Source organism: Thunnus albacares, chromosome 23 (assembly GCF_914725855.1).
Source record: "Thunnus albacares chromosome 23, fThuAlb1.1, whole genome shotgun sequence".
NCBI classification, from domain to species: domain Eukaryota; kingdom Metazoa; phylum Chordata; class Actinopteri; order Scombriformes; family Scombridae; genus Thunnus; species Thunnus albacares.
This window is the reverse complement of record NC_058128.1, coordinates 9,627,854-9,639,711: the sequence shown is the minus strand read 5'-3', so window position 1 is coordinate 9,639,711 and position 11,858 is coordinate 9,627,854. Positions and strand designations below refer to the sequence as shown.

The 11,858-nt window shown below is 39.2% G+C and overlaps 1 protein-coding gene across 1 annotated transcript in view; it reads left to right on the top strand.

Moving 5' to 3' along the window:
- Positions 1-819: 819 nt before the first annotated feature.
- apaf1 (apoptotic peptidase activating factor 1) overlaps positions 820-11,858 on the top strand; it is a 49,550-nt gene continuing 38,511 nt past the window's right edge. The window contains exons 1-18 of the mRNA XM_044343248.1: positions 820-995; positions 2,089-2,270; positions 3,015-3,204; positions 3,483-3,680; positions 3,954-4,143; positions 4,775-4,887; positions 5,110-5,241; positions 5,432-5,670; positions 5,897-6,064; positions 6,282-6,413; positions 6,748-6,861; positions 7,496-7,680; positions 8,122-8,248; positions 8,823-8,948; positions 9,143-9,283; positions 9,437-9,562; positions 10,171-10,317; positions 11,158-11,286. Coding sequence (XP_044199183.1) covers positions 2,127-2,270; positions 3,015-3,204; positions 3,483-3,680; positions 3,954-4,143; positions 4,775-4,887; positions 5,110-5,241; positions 5,432-5,670; positions 5,897-6,064; positions 6,282-6,413; positions 6,748-6,861; positions 7,496-7,680; positions 8,122-8,248; positions 8,823-8,948; positions 9,143-9,283; positions 9,437-9,562; positions 10,171-10,317; positions 11,158-11,286 — 2,601 coding nt within the window. The 5' untranslated portion in view covers positions 820-995; positions 2,089-2,126. The remainder of the gene's footprint in view (positions 996-2,088; positions 2,271-3,014; positions 3,205-3,482; positions 3,681-3,953; positions 4,144-4,774; positions 4,888-5,109; positions 5,242-5,431; positions 5,671-5,896; positions 6,065-6,281; positions 6,414-6,747; positions 6,862-7,495; positions 7,681-8,121; positions 8,249-8,822; positions 8,949-9,142; positions 9,284-9,436; positions 9,563-10,170; positions 10,318-11,157; positions 11,287-11,858) is intronic.

Below are 11,858 nucleotides of genomic sequence, written 5' to 3'. Positions count from 1 at the left end.
ACAAAGACAGCTCTTCTGTTAACTTATTCAAGAAATTGTCATTATTATTATTATTATTGTTATAATTGTTATTATTATTATTTACATGTAGATACATAAAGCATAATATATTTACATTTATTAATTTGGCATATGCTTTTGTCCAAAGTGTCATACAAATAAGGTATATATAGAAATAATTGTTACTTTGCAGGTTCAGCAACAAGCTGATTTGTTTACATCATACTACAGTCTATTTACAGCCACTTATAATTGCATTATCAGTGCAACACTATTGTTGAATAAACAACATGCGCTCATCTCTTGCTGTCACCAGGCAATACTGTTACCTTTAGGTGCAGTCCGGAAATCTTGCAATTAGCAATTGCAAACACAAATGCATACACAAAATTTGTTGAGATGTAATATTTAGAAGGCTGGCAGCATTAAATATATGTCAAGAATTTGTGAGAAAAGTGCTGTACACAAAATAATTTGGTTAAATTCATTACAGATTAATTAATTACGAAAGTGATAAGCATTTCTCTTGTTTATCTGCGCCAAAAGTGCAAAATACCTCTGTGGCGCTCGATTTTATAAAAAAAAACAACAACCCACCAGTAGAATTCAAATCTTCACACAGATATAATTGTTTTATTTATATTGACTGAGACAAAAGGAATTTAAATAAGTGAACCCGCATATTTACGAGCAGATGCGTGGTCCTTATATGCAGCATCAGTTTGCCCAGTGACAGTTTTGTTCAGCGCATGACCTCATCAGTCACATGGTTTAAACCTCGCCACGCAATTGGCTGTCTCACACTACACCGGGGCAGTTGTTTTTGTTATGAAGCAGGAAGCTCTCTTCTTTCAAATTTGGGTGTGTAGTAGTGTAACGTTAGCACAGAGAAATACGTTTTTGTTTGACTCACTGGATTATTTACAAAGCGACTTCACCTTACAACCACATATAGATCAACAGATAACTTCCTCGTTAAAGAAAAGGAGATATTCGTAAGTATCCGCCGGTGTCTTTGTTCTGTTTTACAGTAGGTCAAAGTCAGGGAACTTGTCGAGACAAGTATTGAAATGTTTGAGTGATAAGATAAAAACTCGCGATAAATGATGCAAGGTAAATTTACTTTAACCTTGACGCACAGTATCTGTATACATTCACTTTCACATTGACTGAAAGCTGTTAAAAAGTAGCTGCTTGTGGTCACGCACCATTTTGTTGCTGTGAAGAAGGAGTTAATCTTGATAGTAAACAGGTTGATAAGCTACCTCAACTTTGGCTTTATTAGTTTAAACTAAATATTATGGAGACTGCTGACACTGTATTAGTTCACACCTCTGTATTGTAGGGTTTTAACGTAGTCAGGGCTCTGTGAACAGCTGATGAGCCCTTTTAATTTCACTTTTAGGATCTTCCTGTTCCTGTTCTTCTTTTTGTACTTTCACTGGTTAAAATACAGTATATGGCCGATGTGTACTGTCTGTACTTTGAGCTGTTTTTCGTGTAGGGCTCCAATTAACAATTATTATGACAGATACTCTCTCAATTAACTGATTAATTGTATGTTCCCTAAACTCTCAGACAGTGAAATGCCTGTAACAATGTCCTAGAGCGCAATGTGATGTCTTCAAATTGTTTATTAAATATTATTTTGTTTATTTAATTTTAAACCAACTGTCCAATACCCAAAGATATTTTGTTTATGATATCTAGCAGAAAATCATCATGTTTAAGAAGCTGGAACCATTGGATGTTTGGCATCTCTGCTTTAGAAATTACTTAAAACAATAAGGAGATTAGTATAATATTTGCTTTATTAAATAGTTGCTGAGTCATTTTCTGTTGGTTGATTAATCAACTAACCATGTCACCTGTATTTTCATGGTTAGGGCTTGACTTATTAAACAGTAGACAGTAGAGATGTGACAGGAAATGATGGGACGGAGAGAGAAACCTGGGGTACATTGCATCTACATGGTCTGTGTCTTAGGTCCCCCAAAACAAGGGATGAACGGGAACAGATGTTCAACAATCATCTTCAATTGTGAGGCTGATTTCAAACTTCTATGTATCTCCTTCATTCATTTGCAGTGCAACAGTATCCTGCATGGTTGGTGTGTTAAGCAGACATGGCGCTGGAGGAAGGGGCACGGAGTTGTCTGCTGCGCTTTCGCCACAGACTAGAACAGGACATCAAGCCCTCCTACCTGATGGATCACATGATCAGTGATGATGTGCTGACCGTTGATGAGGAGGAGAAGATCAAGAACCAGGTGAGCCTCTGCTCAGGATGGGAGGGTGAAGGGTGAATGATAGAGAATGTGCATAATTTGGGGTCCATATGATAAACATTTTTTTGTATTTTGCTGTTTTTTCCTTCTGCTTCCTGCACAGATTTGTGCTGGATATACCATTTTTTCAAAACTAACTCACATATTTGACACCAAATATGATCAAGATAAAGTTTTTTTTCAAGATTTAATCAGTTGTGAAATATTTTTTGTTTACTCACCATCAGTTAGTGATCAGATTTTAATGCAATCTTGCCCTCCTTTCCTCCTTTGACTTTGTCACCGTCCATGTACTGAGTCACCATTCTCCCGATTTACTCTGTCTCTTTGTTTTCCATGTCCGAGATATGAAGATCTAGACACAGCTCTCCTCATCTTCCCCCTCACCTGCTGCTGATTTTTCTCTCTTGCTCTCTTTTCCAGAGTGACTTAATAATGAGTGAGCAGATTTAGTTTTTCTCTGTGTTAAAAATTAATTTGAATTTTGATCTTCACCTTCTGTCTCTGTCTTAGTGATGTGATGGTGGCCTTTGCACCTCCTACTCTGCTGTACCAGAATTTATTATTTCATGCTTTCATTGTATTAGATGGTGGGTTTCGGATATTTTTATATATTGTTTGACCACCTCTAAAATTCTTCACCAGCTCATATTAGAACCCTCAGAATAGTAGCAGCATATTATTAGATTTACATCTCATCGCTGATATCACTCTCTCTTTCACTAGCCCACCAGGAAGGATCAGGCTGTGGCCCTGCTGGAGCTGCTGCTCAAGAAGGACAACCGTGCCTATATCTCCTTCTACAACGCCCTGATCAAAGAGGCATATGATGATTTGGCCAATCTGCTTCATGATAACCTACCGCGCATTTTACCTGAGGCGTACAGGAGCACCTCCAATGGCTTCACATCCTACGGTGAGAAAGGGGAGCCATGGGTGGAGAAAGTGGAGGTTTGGAAGGTTGTGTTGTATGTGAATGTGGGGAAAGAAAAAAAAATGTAGTGACTGCTTGTTGTGTGTGTGTGTGTGTGTGTGTGTGTGTGTGTGTGTGTGTGTTGTTTTGTGAGACACGGTGGTTTGCCACATCAGCTTCAGATATAAAAAGTATGGTGTGTTAGTAAGTGTGATGAATACTTGTTATTTTCTTCTCCACTTACTGTTTGTCTGTTAATCCCTTTTCTGTTGATCTAACAGTCCAGACGGTGCTCAGTGAGGGCGGTGTACCCCAGAGGCCTGTGGTTTTTGTCAGCAGACCAGAGCTGGTGAACCGGGTCAGGGAGAAACTCTACCGGCTCCAGAGGGAACCTGGCTGGGTCACTGTCTTCGGCATGGCTGGCTCAGGCAAATCTGTCCTGACCGCTGAGGCTGTCAGACACCATGAACTCATTGAAGGTGAATAATCTTTGACTGCCTTCACACTAACCACAGTATTTGCATACGTTATTTTGAAGCATTCAAGATTAGTAGGAACAGTTTCAATAATCCTGGACTGATTTACCTTCTCACTGTGGACTCAATCATCATGGTAGATAGTGTTGGAGTGACACCCATGATGCATGAGAGAACAGTTCCAGACATGGTAGCCTAGCAGTCAGCTTTCGGTAGCACCTCTCGTCTCTCTGACTTCTATCTTTTTCCTCCCGCTCATCCTGCCTCTATCTGCAGAGTGCTTTCCCGGAGGCATCCACTGGCTGTCCATCGGCCAGCTGGACAAACCCGACCTGCTGGTGAAGATCCAGTCATTGTGCTTCCGTCTGGAGCAGAGCCTGGATTCACAGTCCCTCCACAGGCCCCCCAGTTCTCTGGATGAAGCCAAGGAACGCCTACGCTTCCTCATGCTGCGCAGATATCCGAGGTTAATATGTTCAGATAAACATGATCTACTTTGTATTGTTTACTTTATTGTTTCCAAATTCAAATCTCCATTGTACATTAAATGAGCTTCATTTTATCATGGAATAATCTCACAGTAATGATGACAACAATACAAATAGCACCTATGAGGGGAACAATTAGCAACAAATGCCTAATACTACTCAATTATTTATTTTATATAGACAAATATCCATAAGCATTTATTATTAGCCCCCAAAAATCATGTTAAGACAAATATAGACGATAGTTAACAGGAAAAAGTGAAGAAATAAACAGTGATTATTAGTATAAAGAAGTGACACGAAAACTATAGAAAATTATAGATGACATTACTTCAAATTAAATGACAGATTAAACATACAGTATATTTGCTGTATTTATTGAACCAAGAACATATGAGGGGTAGTGCTGAATTTGGTACTAGGAACATGTAGGATCAGCTCCAGAAGGACTTTGAGCAGATCATTATACATATACATATTTGGATATGTATTGCATATGATAGAATATGACTGACTGGTATAATTAGCTAGGTGTGAGGTGCAGTGGTAAACACTTTTTTTCTGTTTGCTTGTCTCTCATCACTTGTCTCTTCCTGTTTGGGTCTTCAGATCTCTGCTGATTCTAGATGACGTCTGGGAAAGCACAGTGCTAAAGGTGTTTGATATTCAGTGTCGGATACTTCTGACCACCAGAAACAGAAGCCTTACTGATTCAGTCAGTGGTATGTGCATGATTTGTTGCTTGTGTTACCTTGTTGTAATAATGTACTGATTATCTGAATATTCACTCAAATAAAACTTTGATTCTTTTATCTAGTTGCTGTGTTTGAGGTTGTTGTCTTATACTGTGGTCAAACTTAGACCTTGCATCATTTATTTTTTCTTTCCACCTGCAAAGAATGCTGTGTCTTCAAAAACACGTGCACTATATTTTTATTTTGCAGGTGCTAAATATGAGGTGGAAGTGGAGAGCGGTCTGGATGAAAACAAGGGTCTGGAGATCCTCGCTCTGTACACTAATAATAATCCCCAGGGGCTACCTGAGGAGGCTCGCAGCATTGTCAGAGAATGTAAAGGTGTGTAAACTGACATAATCTATACATTCACTATATAAATTACAGGTATTTTTACATATATAATTTGCTGTATGGATGTAACGTATAATGTTTCTCATGATTTTAAAAGAAAAAAAAGACCAGATTTTATTGCTCATAAATAGTGCCTTTAACACAAACACTTTCCTATGTCTTTTTGTCGCTGTTTCAGGCTCGCCTCTGGTGGTGTCCCTGATTGGGGCTTTACTTAAAGAGAAGCCCAACCGTTGGCGTTACTATCTGTGCCAGCTGCAGCAGAAGCAGTTCAAACGTATAAGGAAATCGTCGTCTTATGACTACGATGCCCTGGACCAGGCCATGGCTGCAAGCATTGAGGTCTTACCTGATGACCATAGAGAGCTATACAGGGACCTCACTGTGATAGAGAAAGACGTCAAAGTCCCTGCTAAGGTTTGGCTATGTTGTTTGTTATTGCCCTTACAAATATGTCTCTCTGTGGTTTTACATTAGAAAACCAAACAGGTTTCATCCTGTTTATGCTACTTGTACAGGATTTCACCTGTCACAGCTAATGGAAAAAAACTATCCACTAATGTTCAGGTATTTGGCAATATGACAGGATACTCCCCCAGGAAAAAAACAAGGACACAAGATAAGATGTTTTTCCTTCTCCAAGGTGCTGTCTGTCCTGTGGGACCTGGAACCAGAGGAAGTAGAGGACATTCTTGAGGAGTTTGTCAACAAGTCTCTGCTTTTTGTGGACAGTCACCACAGACCTTACCTGTACTACCTCCATGACCTCCAGCTAGACTTCCTGGAAGAGAAGAATCGCACCCAGTTAGAGGTTTGTTTGGATGCATCTTTACAAGAGCTCAAACTGTGGGATTTCATACTTTCTGTGACATGAACACTATTGTCAATTAAGCAAGAAGTCTTTTGTGTCAGTCATGTTACAACAATGGTTTACAACAACTAAGAGATGTTGTTAAGCATAATGCATTGCTGCAATGTATGTAGGTATAGTTATTATATCTAATTCCTCGTGTGTGTGTGTGTCTCAGAGCCTTCACACTAAGGTGGTGCGTCAGTACCAGAAGCACTACAGAGATGGACCTCCCACCTCAGGAGACGAGGAATGTCTCTACTGGATCAGATTCTTGACTTACCACTTGGCCAAAGCCAACCTCTCCCAGGTAACACACACATACTGGTGAAATCAATATTTTCTCCTATCAATTTTCAGTGGAATCAAATTGTGACTTTTTGTGTTATTGTTCAAGTGAGACAGTTATTCTTTCACTGAATATCAATAAGATTTTCTTTAACATATGATTTTGCCTATATTTGTGACACAAACTGTCTTAGTTTGACCCATATTGCACAGCCCTACACACTCACGCACTGTATTCAATTATGCACAGGTGCTAGAAACTGTACATGACAGAGAATTAATAACAAGGTGTTATTTTTCCAGTGTCTGTCTTTCATGCACAGCATGTTTCTCTCTCTGTGTCTCCCTCTGCGTAGGAGCTCAATTCCCTCATGTTTTCTCTGGACTGGGTCAGAATAAAGGCCCAAATAATGGGTCCAGCTCAACTCATCAATGACTATGTGGAGTATGGACCCATTCTGGACAAAGAGGTCAGCAGAATCCAAACTCTACTGTATATGAAATGAAGCAAGTGGTTGCTACTGTGTGAGTTAGTTAGAAAGATTAAAATGATAGAAGGTGAGGGTGCCACCCATTGAAATGTTAACTATGCCCATAAATGAGCCCTTCCTCTTGGAAAATGCAGGTTTCTCTTTCTTGTCTTTGCCCTCACACTAAAGCAGAGATGATATGTAACTCCAGCACCTGTTTTAATAGGACATGCACAGGAAGAAGGTGCTGTGCTTTCATGTTTCTGACAAAAATGTTTAGAGGCAAGAGTAATCTATGATTTTATATCCAAGTAACAGTGTAATCATGTATCTGAGGTTCGTGTGAAGTGCTAAGATTTAGTTCATATAAATTACAAGCATATGAATTTTCAGAACACCGATTGACTCCTGCATTATTGTAAAAACAATACATTTAGATGAGGATTTTCATCTTAATTTTTCATAATATTTTACTAAGACTAAGTATATGAAACACCTAACTAATGAGCTCCACAGAAACATGTATAGATACATTAGATACATTAATATGGTAAGCCTGATCATGAGGCGCCAATCTTGACACTGCAGTGTACCGAAATGAGCTTCTTTTTTTTTTTTATTTGTCCCCTCACAGAATAGTGAAGTACGCAGTCAGTTCCAGGAGTTTCTGTCTCTGAACGGCCACCAGCTGGAGCAGCGTCCTTTCCCTGATGTGGTGCAACTTGCTCTGTCTCAGCCACACGCTTCTGAGGTCTACAGACAGGCTCTGCTGCAGGCACAGGAGCGAGCCAGTACCGGGAAACTCTACTTTGACTGGCTGTATGCAAACAAGCATAATTTGCATAATTTGCAAGCATAATATTGTAGTATAAGAACATACTGTATAATTATATATAACCTACATACCTTGCAACTTGTATGCATGGAACCCTGTTCATGTAAATTAACAAAAATCAGCATTCATTTTAGTTGACATTGGCAGAAAATGTGTATTACATTTATGACAGTTCAGTGCATCTGAAATGGAATAATACAGTAGTAATATATTATCTTATTTGCGATGACTTGACATAAATGCATTTAACTCAGTCTTATGCCTGTATTTGATAAAAGAAATGCAAACACATGAACATTAACCTAAACATTTTATCCTTTTGATAAACTCTTGCTGTGTTAATACTAATAAAATGGTGATCAGTCATAGGCTGTGTATCTCAGTATGGACTGGTCTTTGTGTTTTGTTTTGTTGTTTTTGTCCAGGAATAAGAGCAGTGTAGAGAGCCTGTCCCGTCTGGTGATCCACCCCCACCAGGGCTCCATCTACTCTGCCTGCTTCTCCCACGATGGAGCCAAGATCGCCTCCTGTGGAGCCAGCAAGACTCTCAAGGTATCAAAGCGCACGTGTTTCTTTGTATTTGTGTGCGTGTAAAATCATTTAAATCATTTCCATGGAAACAAAGCACTGGAAAATATGTCAAGTGATCCACTTTTAATGCTAAAAGAACTCTGAAAATTATTAAATGTGGCAATGATGTCTGTATCCACTTGAAATTCATTCACTGCCTAAATTGCGCATGCATCTTATATAACCTTATTTTTTTTTTATGTGGCCAATACACTTGTGAGGAAATCATAATTTATCTGAAGTAATTTTAAGTTTTTCTGGGCATCCTATAGCTATCTGAACTGTTTGACTTAAAAGACAAGTACATGACTAAATTGCCAGAAAATATGTCTGTGAGGGCATTGTCTGTTTCCCTCACAGGGAGAACACTACATGGAGAACACTAATTACGATTCGTAAAAAAGTAGTAGTGAAAAATTACAATGATTCACTTAACAATCATCCAGTTTAACAGTGGACTTATTTAAAACACTTATTTAAGTGTGTTTTTATAGTTCAGAGTACTTTGACCCATATACATACTGTGGTGTAACTGCTGTCATCGTCATGTGCTCAGGTGTTTAAAAGCACGTCAGGTGAGAAGCTCATGGAGATCCAGGCCCATGATGAGGAGGTACTGTGTTGTGCCTTCTCCCCCGACGATCGTCTCCTAGCAACCTGCTCCAGTGACAGGAAAGTAAAGGTAAGCGGATAAATGTCCACTCATCCCTTGTGACCAACTGGAGCGAAATGCACACAAAATCATATACTGAAACGTCTTCTGTTATGAAACAGACGCCTGCACAGCGTTTGAACAACCACCATTCCGAGTTTTCTACAGCAGAAAGAAGTTTTATGTGTTTTGAAACTTCCACTGTGTGTTTTGTGTGTCTTCAGGTGTGGAATGTGGAGCGAGCCATGCAGCTGAGGGTCTTTGAGGAGGAGCATGAAGAGCAGGTCAACCACTGTCAGTTCACCAACACAACACGACGTCTCCTGCTGGCCACCTGCTCCAACGACAAGATCTTGAATGTCAAGGTGTGTGTTTTTTTTTATGTGTATGCCTTACTTGTGATTCTTTTCCTAACCATACACAAGCAACAGAGAGAAAAGTTACTGTAACTGCTCCTCTCTCTCTCTTTCTTTGTTCTATCTTTCTCTTTTTCTGTATCACTATATTTCGTTCGTTAGTTGTGGAACCTCAACAAACCATCCTCACAGAACACCATGTTTGGCCATTTCGAGCCAGTCAACCACTGCTGTTTCTCCCCTGATGACTCCTTTGTGTCCACCTCCTCCAACGACGGTACCGTTAAGGTAACTGCCATTAAATTACTTACTCACATGATTCACGTGAGTTGGGTGCACAAAAAAACCCACAAAAGTGTATCAGCTTGGATCACTAGATTCCAGTTGAGTTTGCACTGACAAAGGGCAAAAAGCAATTCTCAAAACCAAATTTCAGTAATGCACAGTTACAGTTTTTATTAAGTCAAACTAAAATGTATTTATAAAGCACTCTGTACAGACCAGAGCAGGTAGCTAAAATCACAAATACAGCAAACACCAACATAAACAACGCGGCACATAGCTCGTAGGCACAAATAGACAAAATATGGGCAAAAAACAGCCACATCAGGAGGTTTCAAATGCTAATGGATAAAAGTAAGCTTAGTCTTCTTGCTTAGATGTAGAACAAAAGCTAGGTGAGCACAAAGAGAGATATTTATTACTTGTATTTTGTTAAATTAGGATTGCGACGCCTCTAGAGGGATCACTAGAAATTCTGCGAATCTTAAAATGCACCTTCTCTAAACTCTTCAAAAATATACTGTATTTTTTACACATTATATTTAACATTATACATAGATTTCTGTTCAGCTAATCTTAAATGACGCGTTATGTGTTCTTGTGTGTTCCTGCAGCTATTTCAGGTGTCATCTGCCAACGAGTGGAAGACGATCGACGTGAGGAGCATGTTTACGGAGAACGATGAGGAAGTGTTCGTCAAGTGCAGTACCTGGACTGCCGACGGCAAACACATCATATGTGCTGCCAGGAACGCCGTTCTGGTGCGCATTGAGCATGAAAAGTGAAGATTTTGGTTTAACAAGTGGAGATGCATGACATTGTTTGCCGTAGTGTGTTGCGTGGGCGATCGAGTGGGTGTAAATGGTTTGGATGTGGATCTGTCTTGTTTCAGCCCTACACATAAAAATCTGTTATTCATCGAAGGTGACAGGAAAGAGAGGCTGTTTTTCAGCTCGTGTTCTAGAAAGTCTGAAGAGTATGTGTCCTGGTTGTAAATGTGAGCGGCCCCTCCTCCCGGGAGTTTTCTAAAATCAGTCAGTCTTGTCCTGTAATCAGTCTGTCTCTGTCCTCCACTTTTTCATTCATTCGTATTCTGGAAACAACCCAAACACAACAGAGATGTCTGAGATTGTTTCTTTGCTTCAAGTAGAGGAAAAAGGGAGGTTTAAATCTGGCAAGGTTCTTTTAGGTTGTAATATTCAAGCAGACGATAGTACTTTTTTTATAATATCGTACAATAGCCCACCAACGTTGGCATGCACTATACTGTCAACTCATTTTATCTTATCACAGATATGATCAGTGTTTAGAAATTGCAGTATGAAAATGTCAAATATGTTTGAGGTAATTTAGAAACAGTCTCCATTTTTATCAAAAATGGTAAGAATTGAATTTTGATGTTATATTTGTTAAAAACAAATATCAGCCTGTTGGGGGGAAAAAGAATGACAACAGCCATGTGGTACTGAAGTTCAATATTTAAAACTCTAAAATGTAAAATTGTGACTAGTTTTTAAATATTCCTGAAGTAGAAATCGTTGCCATTTTGTGTGCAGACTGAGTAGATTCTGATGTGTCGTCTGTCTGTTTCTGCTTCTCAGGTGTTTGACGTGGAGACATCGGACATGTTGTTGGAGATCAGGACCAGTCGTCTGAGCATGGTGCAATACTGTCAAGCCTGTCCTACCAGTAACCTGCTGGCCATCGCATTCTCAAACTACGCTGTGGAGGTATAACACATGCACAACAACATGTACATAACAATCTCTCTATTTATTTAATGTCCTTTGTTTAGTTCTAATGTGTCAAAAGACATATTAGAACATTAAACATTAATACAAATGAACAAGTGCAAAAATAAACACATAAACAGGAACCAAGACATCAGAGACTAAACAAAAGTACAACATCATCTTTGCTACGTTCATAACATTAACGATCATTCAAAAGTCCGTCAGCACAGCATCAGTCCTTTAAAGGAGTCACCAAGTGACCCATTCTACAGATGAAAGCTAGAAACAAGAGAAAAGTCCCTGTGGCACAACCAAAACAAAAACAAGAGCCCACTCCTTCCACCTGTACATTAATTAATTGATAAAGAAATATTCATAATATTAATGAAGCATGAGATGTACATCCAAAAGACAAATAAACTCCTCAGAAGTATAGTGTCTGACTCCTATGACATGTTTTCTCCTTTTATGAAACACAAAAAACTGACTCCAGACAAGCATACGACACGTTCTCTGTCATTAACTTAACCCACTCTTGATATTCAGGTCTCACTTGGCTTTTCGAGAGA